The sequence below is a fragment of the Lepidochelys olivacea genome (assembly GCF_965140295.1).
Source record: "Lepidochelys olivacea isolate rLepOli2 genome assembly, chromosome: 1".
In the NCBI taxonomy this organism is placed as follows: domain Eukaryota; kingdom Metazoa; phylum Chordata; order Testudines; family Cheloniidae; genus Lepidochelys; species Lepidochelys olivacea.
The window spans coordinates 112,007,349-112,021,845 of record NC_140411.1 but is presented as its reverse complement, the minus strand read 5'-3'; the positions used below and the strand labels follow the sequence as shown (position 1 = coordinate 112,021,845).

The window sequence follows — 14,497 nt, the reverse complement described above, 5'->3', positions numbered from 1 at the left end:
GAGTTTCAGTCAAAACAACAAAATGAAAACAAAAAACCCAAGCTTTCGAGTACTTTCGGTTAAAGCTGATCTTTAGAAAACACAAAAATGTTAGTTAATTTGTAACTGCTATTTGTTATATAGAAGATACAGGAAATCCCAGTTAACATGAACAGCATTTTCAATGTGTGTGTATTCTAGGTTTACAAGGAAAATGCTGACCATTACTTAAGAACAATAAATGGAGTATTTTAGTCAAAACTAAATGCTAACTCTAAACATTTAGATTATATATCTGCTAACTCCAGCATAACAGTTATTGACAAAGCCATAAATAAAAAAAATAATTAAGTTAAACTGCTTAGGTCTTAACTTGCAGTATTCTCATCCTCTTCATGTATCATATTTCCAATAATAAAATTGTATTGTTTATACCTAGGCACATTTTGTATTAAGATTAAATGACAGCTTGGTTTGTAAGAGCTTTCATGGCACTGTTTCATTTAAAATAATGGTTTACACAACTCTAAAAAGACGAGACAACAGAATGTACCTAAACTTTTCCAGCAATTAGTTTTCTCCTCATTTTCTATGCCCTCAGAAAAACAGAAACAGTGGTCAACATGCACTTTCCTTTTATATGTGGGTTAAATCATCAGAGACTGGACCTATCTATGTATTTGAAGCATTTATTTGGTTGCCAGCCCAAAAGATGCCAGGGTTAAATAGCACCTGAATTCAGAGAGAGAACAGTGTAATTCAAGAGAACCAACTAGTCCCTGCACTCTGAACAAATATTCTTGTTATAAACAAAAGAAAATATGTTACTGATAACTGACAATTATTAGATTTAGAGATGAAATTTTGAAAACATTTTGGTTTTCCTTTCTCCAAGGCAAGTGTCAGTCTAGTAAAACCAATTTACTTTCATCTGTCTTTTAAACAGTCATATTCTCTGCAACTAATCCATCAAACAAAAACAAAAATAGTAAGTCATTTATTTTTCCTTCACATAGGATTAAGTATTTTACATCTATTTGTTTAAATAGATATGATCTATGTACACTCAAACACTTCAATATCCACTTTTACTGTATGACCACCTCCTGTCAAGGGTGCTGATTTAATACAGATTATTGAATGCCCCTTCTGATTCAGGTTCGCCTCAAGAGGGGTAATTCATGTTCATTAGGTACAGTGTAAAAACTCTCATACATGCAAAGTTAGTGTATATTTGTGTCTGTACTTAATTACTATATTGCTTTATAAAACTAACAGTACTTGTAAAAAATATAAAGGGATGTATAAAGTGCTAAGCCTATTATTTTAATTGCATTAACCACCATACATTTCAAGAAATCCATTCCAGTTGATCTACATGTCCACTAATGTAAATTACAAATGACCAATGCAGGGTACATTCTGCATGGCTTATGATACTTGTTATACATTTAACCCTATGAAGAACAGTGTACAAACAGTACAAGTTGTATTTAGCAAAGGCGTTGAAACAAATATTTATAATGGGGGTGCTGAAAGCCATTTAAAAACAAAACTGTAAACCCTGTATGATGGAAACCACTCCAAGCCTGGGTGTGCACCCCCAGCACTCCTAGTTCCAGCACCCTGCATTTAGTACATTTTATCAGCATATAATCCATTTCTATTTTTAAAGAGAAAGATTATGTATGTGTTTTATTAATTTACCAACACTTTTCTGGTGCTTTAGCAGATGTGCATTTCAGGGGATTTCACAAAGTAATATCTTAGTAGTGATCTAGAGGAAGAACCTAATTGTCCTTAATCCTCCATTTAAAATAGAGTAGATTTAATCCTCCAACTGAAGCAAGATTAGTCCCTGCCACCAGGAAACAGAATTGCTATATCTTTTGTATTTAAGTATTAGACTCTTCCAGATACAGCGAAGGAAACAACTTAACTAGTCACAAGTTTCAAAAAGGGAAATCAGTCTACATAAAACAGAGGACAGTGCCTGCATATAAGAATTATACACACACACACACACACGCACTAAACCTGAAAAGGTCACTTTCACCTCTTAAGTCAGTGATATTTGTAGCTTCATAATGTAACAAGTACAACAAATGTCCTAAAGAATAGCTATGCAATTTCAGTGAGATTTAATAAAAAGAAAAAGGAGTACTTGTGGCACCTTAGAGACTAACCAATTTATTTGAGCATAAACTTTCGTGAGCTACAGCTCACTTCATCGGATGCATACTGTGGAAACTGCAGAAGACATTATATACACAGAGACCATGAAACAATACCTCCTCCCACCCCACTCTTCTGCTGGTAATAGCCCATCCAAAGTGACCACTCTCTTTACAATGTGTATGATCATCAAGGTGGGCTATTTCCAGCACAAATCCAGGTTCTCTCACCCCCCACCCTCATACACACACAAACTCACTCTCCTGCTGGTAATAGTTCATCCAAAGTGACCACTCTCCCTACAATGTGCATGATAATCAAGGTGGGCGGGGGGTAAGAAAACCTGGATTTGTGTTGGAAATGGCCCACCTTGATTTTCATACACATTGTAAGGAGAGTGATCACTTTAGATAAGCTATTACCAGCAGGAGAGTGGGGTGGGAGGAGATATTGTTTCATGGTCTCTGTGTATATAATGTCTTCTGCAGTTTCCATAGTATGCATCCGATGAAGTGAGCTGTAGCTCATGAAAGCTTATGCTCAAATAAATTGGTTAGTCTCTAAGGTGCCACAAGTACTCCTTTTCTTTTTGCGAATACAGACTAACACGGCTGTTACTCTGAAACCAGTGAAATTTAATGCAAACACTATCAGAGACCTTTACTATCAAAGCATATCAAATAAATCAAAGTTTGAGGAGATACTTTCAGAAATCCAGATCAAGGCTACTGTAAATCATGTATAATTGGAAAACAAGTAGTGCTGGGGGAGGTGGGCAGGGGGGACACCAAAAACCCCACCTATCTGTAGTACTTACATGGTCACCATTACCACAGTATGTGAATACCTCACAGGCTTTAATGTACACAGGCTTTTCCCTACACTTCTATAAGGTAGGGAAGTGTTATTGCCCCCATTTGGGGGATGCAGAACTGAGGCACAAAGAAACAAATAGTCACTTGCCCAAAGTCACACAAGAAGTCTGTGGGAGAGCAGGGAATTGAGCCTGCACCTGGGAGACCCACATTAAGCCGTAGCTAGTGGACCATCCATCCCCTCTAAAATAATCTAGTACGGAACGTCATCTTCTGCTAGAAAGTACACGTTTCTTTTTAAAATAATATTTCAAAATACTTTTGATGCCAATAAACCTTAATAGGAAACATTTATGATACTAGACATTCAATCCAAACACCTTCCAAGGGGACTTAGGGTACAGCTCTGTAACAGACTCTTTACAGTTAAAATGAAAAACTGGTGTCTTTCTAACAGAGAAAGAAGACTTGGTTTGCTTCCCTACCTGCAATTGTTGCTATGGCAATTATAGCAGAGGAGACAAACAGCATTCCAGTTCTGCCTTGTAGTTCAGGCTGAATTTCAACTGAGATGTCCCTTGACAATTATACCAATGGAAATGTTACATTATCTCATATAATGGTAAACCAATGGGTTCAGAAATGGTACTCAGGAAAAATACAATTTGACTAAAAGATTTAAATGAGAAGATAACTATTTCATGAACAAAATAGCCTGCTAAGTCAAATCCAGTTAAGTAGTATGTGCTATAACATCATCTGCCCAGCCAGGCTTAAGGCACAATTTCATCTTTTAAGTGGGGGAGAAGGAAGGGAGAAAAAAAATCAGCTTGTGTTGTCTCAAAACTCCCTCCATTTTCCAATTACATTCAAATCTGTTTAAACTGTGCTCGAGTTATCCAACTGTCTTGATATTTTAAATAGTAGCCAATTACGGCATTTATATACAGTAACTTTTTCCAGCTAATCCAGAGTTATTGCATTCAGAATGCAGTTTACAAACCAATTTGAGATATTTTGATTTGAATGGACTATAAAATAAAGTGAAAAAAAATCAAGACTTTCCCCTTTTGTTTTTCTTGTTTCAACTACTATTGTATGACAAGGGGAAAAAGGTGGGAAAATGATGTACGAATATATATTTAGTATATATTGGAAAACAAGTAGTATATATAAATGAAGGTGAAGACGATTGTGTTAGCTGCAAAAGCCAATATTTTAAGTTTCTCATGTTGACCTGGCTGACATAGTCAAGTTAATTTTTTTTTTAAAATATATTTCATTTAGCTATTTTAGTTAAAAAACTAAAACAAACCTGATTTTACAAGAACTTGAAAGTTTAAATTCAAAAATTCATATGCTTGTTTTGTTAAGGTATTAGATGTTAACTGTTGAAGAAAAAAATCCAAAATACATAATGTTGTTTTAGTTGAATAAAACAATTTAAATGTCTGTCTGGTGATCTTCTCCTCCTAATACAGCAAGGCAAAGAAATCCTCCAAATATTAATGATAAACCTGTTGAACTGGAGATAGTTCACCTCCAAATGACTTCATAAATATCTGCTTCAGTTACCTTTGGTAAATGAAATAACCGAACAATCATTCATTTTCTGATACAGCTATAAAACTAATCTGAAAAGTTTTCAAAATAAATCACTTAAAAAATGTATAGTGTGTACCTTCTAAAAATGAAACCTACATCTGTCTGAGTTTAACAACCAACAAGAATGTACTTCTATGTAGAAATCCATAATTAAAAGAGAGTCTTCCTGACTAGTGATTTAAATCAAATCCTCCCCGATATAGTTATTAATAGCTATAGTAAACTTCTGTGAGTTTAGAGAAAAAGATTCTCTATTACTACTAGTTTCAGTTTGTGTATAATCAGTTTCCCTATATTTCCCTGTACAGTATGATTTCCAGTTTGCTTTAATCATTCATACAACAACAGAGGAAAGAAACATTTTTTTAAAAACAAAACTGGGATTGTAAAACCAGATAAATTACCAGGGAGTATTATCACGGATATTGTGATAGGGTTCTTGGAAAGCTGGGTTTCCTGGTGGTTAGTGCACCTGACCTCCATCTTCTTTTTTCGAGGCCCGGGGGGGGGGGGGGGGGGGGAAGGTACAGGAAGGGGAGAAGAAGAGCGTTAATGGTGCCTGCTTCCTGACTCCAGGCTGGGAGTTTGTGCCTCCCCTCTGCATCTGGGCCTTGGCCATAAGTGGGGCATGGTACAGAACACAGGCCCTCCCCTCTCCACCAGGTCCTAGCCCAGGGCCCTGTGGGAAGGAACATCAGCAAATTCCTTCCTATAAAGTGTAAAAGTCTGCTGCCCTGAGTAACATCCGTCTTATGTGAACCTTCAGTTTGAGGCATTGCTCCTTTGGGCCCAGTGTGGGGTTTGTATACCCCCATCACAGACATAGAAGTTACTTTAACTTCATTGTAAAAATCGGCCAAAATTCAAGTCTATTTCTCCCTGTAAAAAGTCAGTCTAATTAACTTGAGAAAAGAAAAAAAAATTTGGCTACAAGCTGTACAGATTTTTAATCATGTATATTAGGAAATTAATTTTCATTGTTTGCCATAAGAATCAAAACATGTTCAAGACTTCAGGGAACTGAATGGTTTAAACTTAAACAGTATATATTTAGTCAGAAGCTTCTGTTCTATATTACAGAAAAACTATGAATAATGAAGTACAAATATTCAATTAAGAACCCATGTACTATGCTCAACAAACTGAAACCCACTAAAGCACTACTTTCAGTAAACAAAGCTCATATGGAAATATAAAAAAAAAAAATGTATATTCCTGTCACACCATTTATCCTCAAGGAACCCAAAGCATTTACAATCTGTTCAAATATTGGGATCTCTCATAAGTTATTCCCCTACGCACAGCCCTATAGGGGTGTATAGGACAGTATATGTGGAAGCAGAGAATAATTTGCAGAAAGGAGGCAGAATGCATTTGGATTTGACTACACTGTTATTATTAGCACCTCTACTCTTCTAGAGTGTTCTCCCACCACTCAGGGAGATGGCATGGACACAGTATGATATTTGGAAGTGCTCAGCATACTGGTTAAAGTCAGGCTGCATTGGCAAACCAATGTCATTATCAAGGGTCCTCATACCTGGAACAAATAAGGAAACAAATGACTAACAACTCAGGTAAAACACTAGACAAAAACATTTGAAGATGCTAGCCAAAACAAACTTCACCCTGAACTAAGGGCATCAGATCCAAAAGTTTTTGCATAACCTTGAAGTTACGCTGGACTTCACTGCTTTTGGACATAGATTCCAACTGCAGCAAGGACTACAACCTCTCACCTTTGGTAAGCCAGGAGACCGACCTTTCCTTTTGAATAAAAAACCCCAATGTTTTAACCTCAAAACTACACAACTGGAAGTTATCTAGGACTGACAGAGACCACCTCACAGAAGCTACAACTAATTCAACATGCAGCATTTGTTTACTAGCCAGAGCGTGAAGAGATTATATCACTCAGCCAAGTTTAGTCTGGATTCGGCCAGGGAAACACTATTAATCTGCAAAGCCTCTAATAGGCTAGCACCTGCATACCTTAGAGACCATTTATCCATCCACAATCCACCAAGACAACTACACACCACAAAACCATTGTAGCCAAAATGATTCAGGAAAAGACTCAGGGGCAGAGAATTCTTAGTGGTAGGACCTCAACTTACCACAGGAAGTCAGACTAAGTCTGAGCTTGACATTGTTTACGCAAACATAAAACCGACCTTTTCTCTATGGCTTTCCTCCAGCAGTACCATCCCCCCTACTCACCAGCCTTTTAAAAAGTTCTGGAATGAGGACAAAGATGAGACGAGTGTGTGGGTGTCATCTATTCAGTAACAGTGATAAAGATCTATGCTATGGCATGGACATCTAATCATTCACGCCAATCAGTTTCAGGGATGGCATTTAATATTGCAAGAGTATGTTTACTGCCGTGGTTAAAACAAACAGTTCAATCACTGAGTTGGGAAAAGTAACTGGCTAGACATCTACTTGCAGAGTTTTCTGAAGTGGTAAACCTTATAGTGTCCACAGCTGCTTCTTCCATGAGTCTTCATAAAAACAACAACAATAATAATAATAATTCAAATTTAAGAAACCAACAAGATGCACAGAGAAAATAGGAAAGATAGTTTACCTGCTCCTAGCAATGTAATAACATGCAACTGATGAAGTATGCCATTCATAGAAGACAGTCTAGAAAATCTGGTGAATTATAAAGATCTTTTTAATTCTCCCACATATCTTGACTTTATTCTGAAGCAGAAAGTTCTGAGCATTGAGAAACAGGAACACTCCATAATTCAGCTTATGAAGTGGTTGCATTTAAATTTTTATCCTGTTTAATCATCAAAACTAAAAAGAAACTTAGATGATACAGTCCATCCTCCCCCAAGTACATAATGATTTTTACATACTCTCTCTCTTCTTAGAATAGTTTCTAGCATATTCTCTAGCCTGGTTTTACCAAAGTTGTTTGCAGTACTTCCTCTGAAAGACTATTTGTTAGAACTTGGAAATCATTTTTCAAAGCACAGCTATATCCAAAACTGGCCTTTGCTTAAGCCGGATCCTGCAATTGGATCCGCACTGACAAATCACTGCACCTAAATGACAGGTTTCAGAGTAACAGCCGTGTTAGTCTGTATTCGCAAAACGAAAAGGAGTACTTGTGGCACCTTAGAGACTAACCAATTTATTTGAGCATAAGCTTTCGTGTTTCAGGCAGTTGATAGATTTCCACTCCATACGGCTAAATGCAGTGCCTTATGTAAGGCACTGCATTTAGCCGTATGGAGTGGAAATCTAAGGCACTGCATTTAGCCGTATGGAGTGGAAATCTATCAACTGCCTGAAACACGAAAGCTTATGCTCAAATAAATTGGTTAGTCTAAGATGCCACAAGTAGTCCTTTTCTTTTTGCACCTAAATGGAGACTTGCTGCCTACAATGGGGCTCTACATAGGCATAAGAGTACACCTGAGCTGAATCCTCCACAATGAAGATCCAACTGAAGGATTAAGACTTAAAGTTGTACAATATTTAGAAATGCCTCTCCTTTCTTCAGGGTTACATTCTAAAGATGTGTGAATATAGTTACCTCCCTTGCCACCCCATCCACCCACCTACCCACCCCTTAGCTGAAGCATTATAAGTCTTGCCACAAGGAAATTTCTTCAACACCCATCATTTTATTCTCTTTGGTTTTTTCCCTCCAAACTCTTCTCATTTCCTTCCAATTTGTCCATATCTTTCTGGCTGAAGAGCTTAGAAAGAAACTGGGTACTTTAGCTACTGTTTCACCGAGAGTGAAAATCATCTCCCTGACCTAGGACAAGATATTTCTGAACATGCAGTCCAAAAAAAAAAAGCAAAACAAAAAAATAAAAACACCTACACATACATTGAACACCCCAAAGTCTCTTAGCATTACCCCCATCTCATACAATATTTATGGTTTGGCTTCCCCCCATTCCCCAATGTACTAATTTGCATTAGTTCACATGTAGTTTCAGTTTCCTGCCCATATTTCTAATCTCTCTGTATTGTTTCTGGTTTCGCCTGTCGTCCAGTCCCAACTTCTGATGGTCAGAGGTTCAGGGACACCCAGAGCTTGGGATCAGCCTGACCATCTTGACTAATAGCCATTAATGGACCTTTCTTTTTTGAACCCTGTTATAATTTTGGCTTTCACAACATCCCTGGCAATGAGTTCCACAGGCTGTGTGAAGAAGTACTTCCTTATGTTTGTTTTAGACCTGCAACCTATTATTTCATTGTGTGACCCTGGTTCTCGTGCTACATGAAGTGTTAAAGAACACTTCCCTATTCACTTTCTCCAAATCATTCATGGTCTAACAGACTTCTGTCATATCCCCCTTAGTCGTCTCTTTTCTAAAATGAAGAGTCCAGGTCTCTTTAATCTCGCCTCATATGGAAGCTGTTCTATACCCCTAACCATTTTTGTTGCCCTTCTCTGTACTTTTTTTCCCCCCCCAATTCTAATACATCTTTTTGAGACAGGGTGACCAGAACTGCATGCAGTATTCAAGGTGTGGGCATACCATAAGTTTATGATATTTTCTGTTTCATTATGTATTCCTTGCCTAACAGCTACTAACATTGGTAGCTTTTTGACTGCGGCTGCACGTTGAGCCGATGTTTTCAGAAATCTATTCGCAATGACTCCAAGATCTCTTTTTTGAATGAGAACTGCTAATTTAGAACCATTTTGTACATATAGTTAGGATTATTTTTTTCTACATGTGCATTACTTTGCACTTAACAGTGAATGTCACCTTAGTTTTGTGAGAAATACCTGTAAATTCAATCCTTAAAAAGTTCTAAATCAAATATGATTTGCTGTTAATGCTAATTCTGGTCCACTCCGGTAGTATTACTTATTTTTGTGTATAGTAAATTGTCCTTGTTTTAGGTAGGAAAGCTGACTTTTGCTTTAGTAAAAGAGTGCATGACAATACCCATACCTATTTGGGGAACACTAACAACTGTGTAAACCATATCCATCATGTGCAATGATAAGCCCTGAAGGCTTCTCCTGACCTCCCTGCAAATCATGAGACTATCAAAAACTCATGACTGATCACTTACTATCAGCCTTCAACAGAAAAGAGAGTCACTGTCAGAACAGATTTATTCTGGTTCACTGTAACCAATTTGACTAAAATAACTATGTTGTCTTGGAGTGCTACCTTAAGGGTTTGTATTTCACTAGGTTTGGAGAGATATGGGGTGTCAAGTATGTTATCTCAGATGTAAAGGCTTCCAAAAGCGGAAGATGGACTTAGTAAACACAGCCACCCCTCTCTCGATGGATTTTTTACCGTCGAGCAATAACATTCATCATATTGCATCAAATATAGTTTTCACTTACTGAATAGCTCGAAACACTGTACTATTCAGCTACTCACCAGCGAATAGTTAGCCCATCAGGCTAGTCAAAAATATTGTATCGACGCAATGCAAGGCAATTAGAGCCAGAACAAGTGTTTATACTTCGCCCTGTAAGCGCGTTCACATGAGAGGCACCTGCTGGTCCAGCCTGGAGAGTTCAAATCTCTGACGTCCTACAAGCAACTAGCGGCCGACACTGACCCGGCGCCCCCGCCGCCGCGCTTTGCAGAAGGAAACGGGCCGGCGGAGAGAGGCAGGAAGCGAGGGGGCAGAGCTGGAAAGTGCGGGGAGTCCCGGGAGTCCCGTGGTTTGCCGCTGTGCAAGTGCTCGCAGCCAGGCGCGCCCGCCACCGCTTCCACGGCAACCTGCTGCCGGGCCGGGTTCCCACCCCCGGCAGGGAGCGGAGCGGCTGCTCCCAAAGGGCACCAAGCGGTCACGGGCAGGGAGGATGGAGTGACGGGGGCTTCGCAGCGCCCTGCAGGGGTCACCGGGGCGCTTCCCCGGGCCAGCGTGGGTCTAACGCGGGCACTTGGCTCCCCCGCACGCCGGGGAGAAGCGGCCCCCGAGAGCGCCCCGCGGCGAGTTCGCGGCGCGGCCCCGGGTACTTACATATCTGTTGATGAGCGTGCGGATGAGGCTGCAATCCATGGTGAGCCAGCGCCGCTCGGCCGGCCGGGCTGCCTAGCTCGCCTCGCTTCCACTTTCCGCCTCCATGGAGCAGCGGCTGCTCCGCCTCAGCCGCCCGCAAGGAAGCGGAGCGCGACTCCCCCGCCCCGCTGCCTCTCGCTCTGCCCCCCGCCTCCTCCCCCCCCCGTGCTGCCCCGGCTAAATCATGCGTGCGCCAGGCTACCCATGTGTGCGCCGCTGCTCCTGCCGGCGCCTCATCCCCCGCCCCGGGGACTCGGCTCGAGCGGCTGCTGCCCCTGGACACTTTGCAAGGAGGAAAAAGCCGGGCTGGGGCGGGGGGGGGGAGGGAGTGTCCCTGGCTCTGCGCTGGCTCCTGGCTGCCAGACAGCGTTTTATTGAGCGTGCGCTTAGCTTAGCTTAGCTCTGCTGCCCGGCTCGGCTCGGCTCCCCCTCCCGCTTTGATCTTTGCCGGCTACTCAGGCAGTCCGCGTCATAAAGGGCGTGAGCGCATGCGCATTCCGCCTCCCCAAGCCCCCTCCCGCAAATAACCCCCTCCCCTTCCCCACCCCCGCAGTGCCTCGAGCTCCGCCCTTTTCACGCCTGTCCTGCGCTTCGCTCTGCGGCCGGCGGCCAGTGGGGGGCGCTCTCAGGGCGCGGGGGACACACGCTCGGGTCTGCCGAAGCTTGGAGGTTTCGGGCTGGAGCGTTTGCGTCCTGCTTCCCTCCCCCTGACCCGGTCTCTTAACCCCAGGGGAAAACGCCGCGCGCTATAGCTGATTTTCCAGTCCCCTTTGACTCTTCCGCTGTGGTGTCAAGGAGCCTCCTCCTGCACATTTTGCACACCCCAAAACACTCCTTGAACTCAGACGTGGGGGTGCAAAGAATGCAGGCTGATGCCGCAGAGGCCGGGTGAGTGCTTTATTCCGGGTAACACACACGTATTCTTTGCAATCCTTCCTTGTCCTTATCGCTGCAGCTTTTGTCCTGCCTCCGGCTGGGTTGTGAGTGACAATCTCAGAAAGTGCTAGCGCCCAACATCTGTTCACACGAGTTTGCAACAGCAAATCCGAAAAGCAGAGGAAGGTTCCCAACGCCTGTTGAAAGGGCGTATCCCATAAGTGGAGAAAAGAGCGGGAAGCTCCTTCTTTAATCACCTGACTGCATAGCCCTAAACCCACAACTACTGAGGTACTGACGCCGCAGCCTAGCAGACAGTGGAGGGAGTGATAGCTAGAGCCCTCCCCGGAGGGGGGCGACCTTGGCGGAGCAGTGGGACAGCCCCAGAGCGCTGAGCTCTAGAGCAGCAGGGCTCCAAGCAGGTAGTGAGCGCTTCTCCCTTGTTTCCTTTGCTGTTGAGGGTGGGAAGTCGAGGAAAGGGAACTGTAGATGGAGCAGCTGTTCAGTTTTCTCCGTGCAGGACTTTATTTGTAAAATTCCTAGGGGTGAAACCACACACAGGTCCCAACAGTGGCAAATCGAGGTAAATAGCGTGTGTCTCACACACACAAGGGTACTACAATCATGGGAAAATATACAGGGACTGGGAATATATTCTTAATGTGTTAAATACTCCTTTACTGGTAATGGGGGGGTGGGTTAAGGCCGATTCCTGCAAATAATTTACCCATGAGTAATCCCAATGTGTTCTATGGGTCTCATGATGCTTGTTTTTCACATCCCTTCTGGTTTCCCCTGAGTTTGCTAAAGGACTTGTTGAGAGGCTCAGAAGGTGTTCTTTGTTAGTTTTCACACCTTAAGTGAAGGAGTAAGGCTGTAGAGATTTTACTTTAAACAAAAATTTCCTTTCTCCAGAATTAATTAAACTATTTTGTTTTAGTTAAATAAGTGTTTTTTAAAGAGCAAACCAAACCCAAAGTATTTTATATAGTCGAACTAAAAATCCCTTCCTGTCTCGGGCCCTAATGATGCAACCTGCTTTGCATGGCCTGGATCATGGCCTAGATTAGTCAACTTTCACTCTCTTGCTCCCTGTGTTGTAAAAATGCACTAGTTCTCCAACCATCATAAAATCTCCTAGGCCAGACAATTCCTGAAACTTCTAATGTGGAAAGAAAAAACTCAGCAATATATATTTTTATCGTGTTTTTTGAGTTCTTTATACATCCTGGAAAAAAAAAAAAGGGCACAGGTCCAACATTTTTTTCCTCTGTTCAGGTCACCTTTAATTTAGCCACATAATATACATTCAGGATTGTTTATTACTCCTTAGACCCACAAAGTGTGCAATTTAATATACGGTATGTGCAATGTGGTCAAGCTAACATTGCTATTCAAACCTTAAAAGGACATCAGTTTAAAAATTGAGTTTCTGTACCTTTGCTAGTGATAAATATTTATTAACTTTTGCATTTATATTAACTCTTTGTCATACTAATGTTTACAGCCTTTACATTGCAGTAATTAATTTCCCTGAGGATGAGGTGAAACATTGAAAACACACACACTCTCTCTCTCTTTCTTAAAAGAGCAATGGAAAGGGTTTTACACCACCATTCTATGAAGAACTAAATACCTGGTGGCCAGACTATGGATTTGTTCAGTTCCATAGTGCCATGGATAGTTAAAACCTATTCGGTATTCCTAGCATTTACCATGGTTTATTAAACATGTTTTAGATATATGTTTTAGTGCCTATTAAAATCTTAAAGAGGTTTTGTTTCCTGGAAAAATCATAGTGAGAATGAGCTGGATGTATTTCTGATTTTTTTGACATATTTCTTCCTAATTTTCTGACAATATGTACCTGGGCTTGCTGTTTATATCCTATCTGCAATAGCAGAGAGCATGACAACAAAATTCCATTATATTAATAAGTGAGGATCTGAGGACTAAAGCCCAGGTTTGCAGCGCTCTTGGTGATCAACACTTTCACACCAGCAGCCATAGGAGAACTGTGATGCATGTGCTATAAATGCTGGGGGGAAGGGGTAAAGCTAATCACCACAGGAAGTGCTAGCCATAGAAGACTCAGTTGGCAGCACCCCATGACCTTTGGTCCTCGTGCACTATTTAAACATGGAGGGCGTTCCAGGAAGATGTATAAGCACCTTAGAAGTACGTAACCTGTTGTTCCAACAGGCCCTGTTTTGGCTTCTGGTTCTGTTCTTGGGTTCTGACCCTTGGTTTGAGTGCTGATTCCTGTTTCTGGTTCTGACCACTAGGCCTGACTTCTGGTCCTACCCGCTATACCAGACTCACCACGTCCTGGTTGTGATATAACCTGCAAGATGTCCTGTATTTCCTAATTTAATAACAAAATCCTCTAACAGAACATACTACAGCTTTTAACTATGATTTTATAAGCAGCAGAGACAGTCATATGAGCTAATTGTAAGTAACTTAATTTGGTTTGTGTCTACACAGTTGCTTTTTCTACCATCACAATAGTGGTTGTACTTCTACCTTTACCATACTACTTAACTATGTTTGTCTCAATTGTTTGTATCAGATAGTTCCTCAGCAAGGTATACAGTACTTAGCAGCCACAGAGCAACCTTTTCTGCATGAAGGTCAATGCATTCTGGAATGTCTTTACACACAGAGCTATAGAAGGACCAGACTTGCCCACAGTGTAAACTACAATGTGTTAAACTAGAAGAGCTCTGTGTAAACTTGAAAGCTTGTTTCTCTCACCAACAGAAGTTGGTCCAATAAAAGATATTCCCTCCCCCACCTTGTCTCTGTTAAGAAGATAAACAGCCTTCTCCAAGACTCACATTTTGGTGGGGTGAAACACAAAACAGTGTTAGCTGCTATGGTTACAAACATACTAATTACTTCTTTCACTCACCTGCCTTCCTTTTCCTACACTTACACAAGTGCATTAACAGGTGCTTCTTGCTGGAATAGTAATGAGCCTTAGTAGTGGAAGCCACCCCTATAACCAGGGTAGAGGAAGATATAAACAA

At 41.2% G+C, this 14,497-nt stretch overlaps 1 protein-coding gene across 2 annotated transcripts in view; it reads right to left on the bottom strand.

Annotated features, from left to right (window-relative positions):
* Positions 1 to 10,689, bottom strand: part of ATP11A (ATPase phospholipid transporting 11A) — a 231,298-nt gene extending 220,609 nt beyond the window's left edge. For both annotated transcript variants that reach the window (XM_084616791.1, XM_084616792.1), the window contains exon 1: positions 10,551 to 10,689. In XM_084616791.1, coding sequence (XP_084472917.1) covers positions 10,551 to 10,589 — 39 coding nt within the window. In that variant the 5' untranslated portion in view covers positions 10,590 to 10,689. The remainder of the gene's footprint in view (positions 1 to 10,550) is intronic.
* Between the last annotated feature and the right edge of the window lie 3,808 nt (positions 10,690 to 14,497).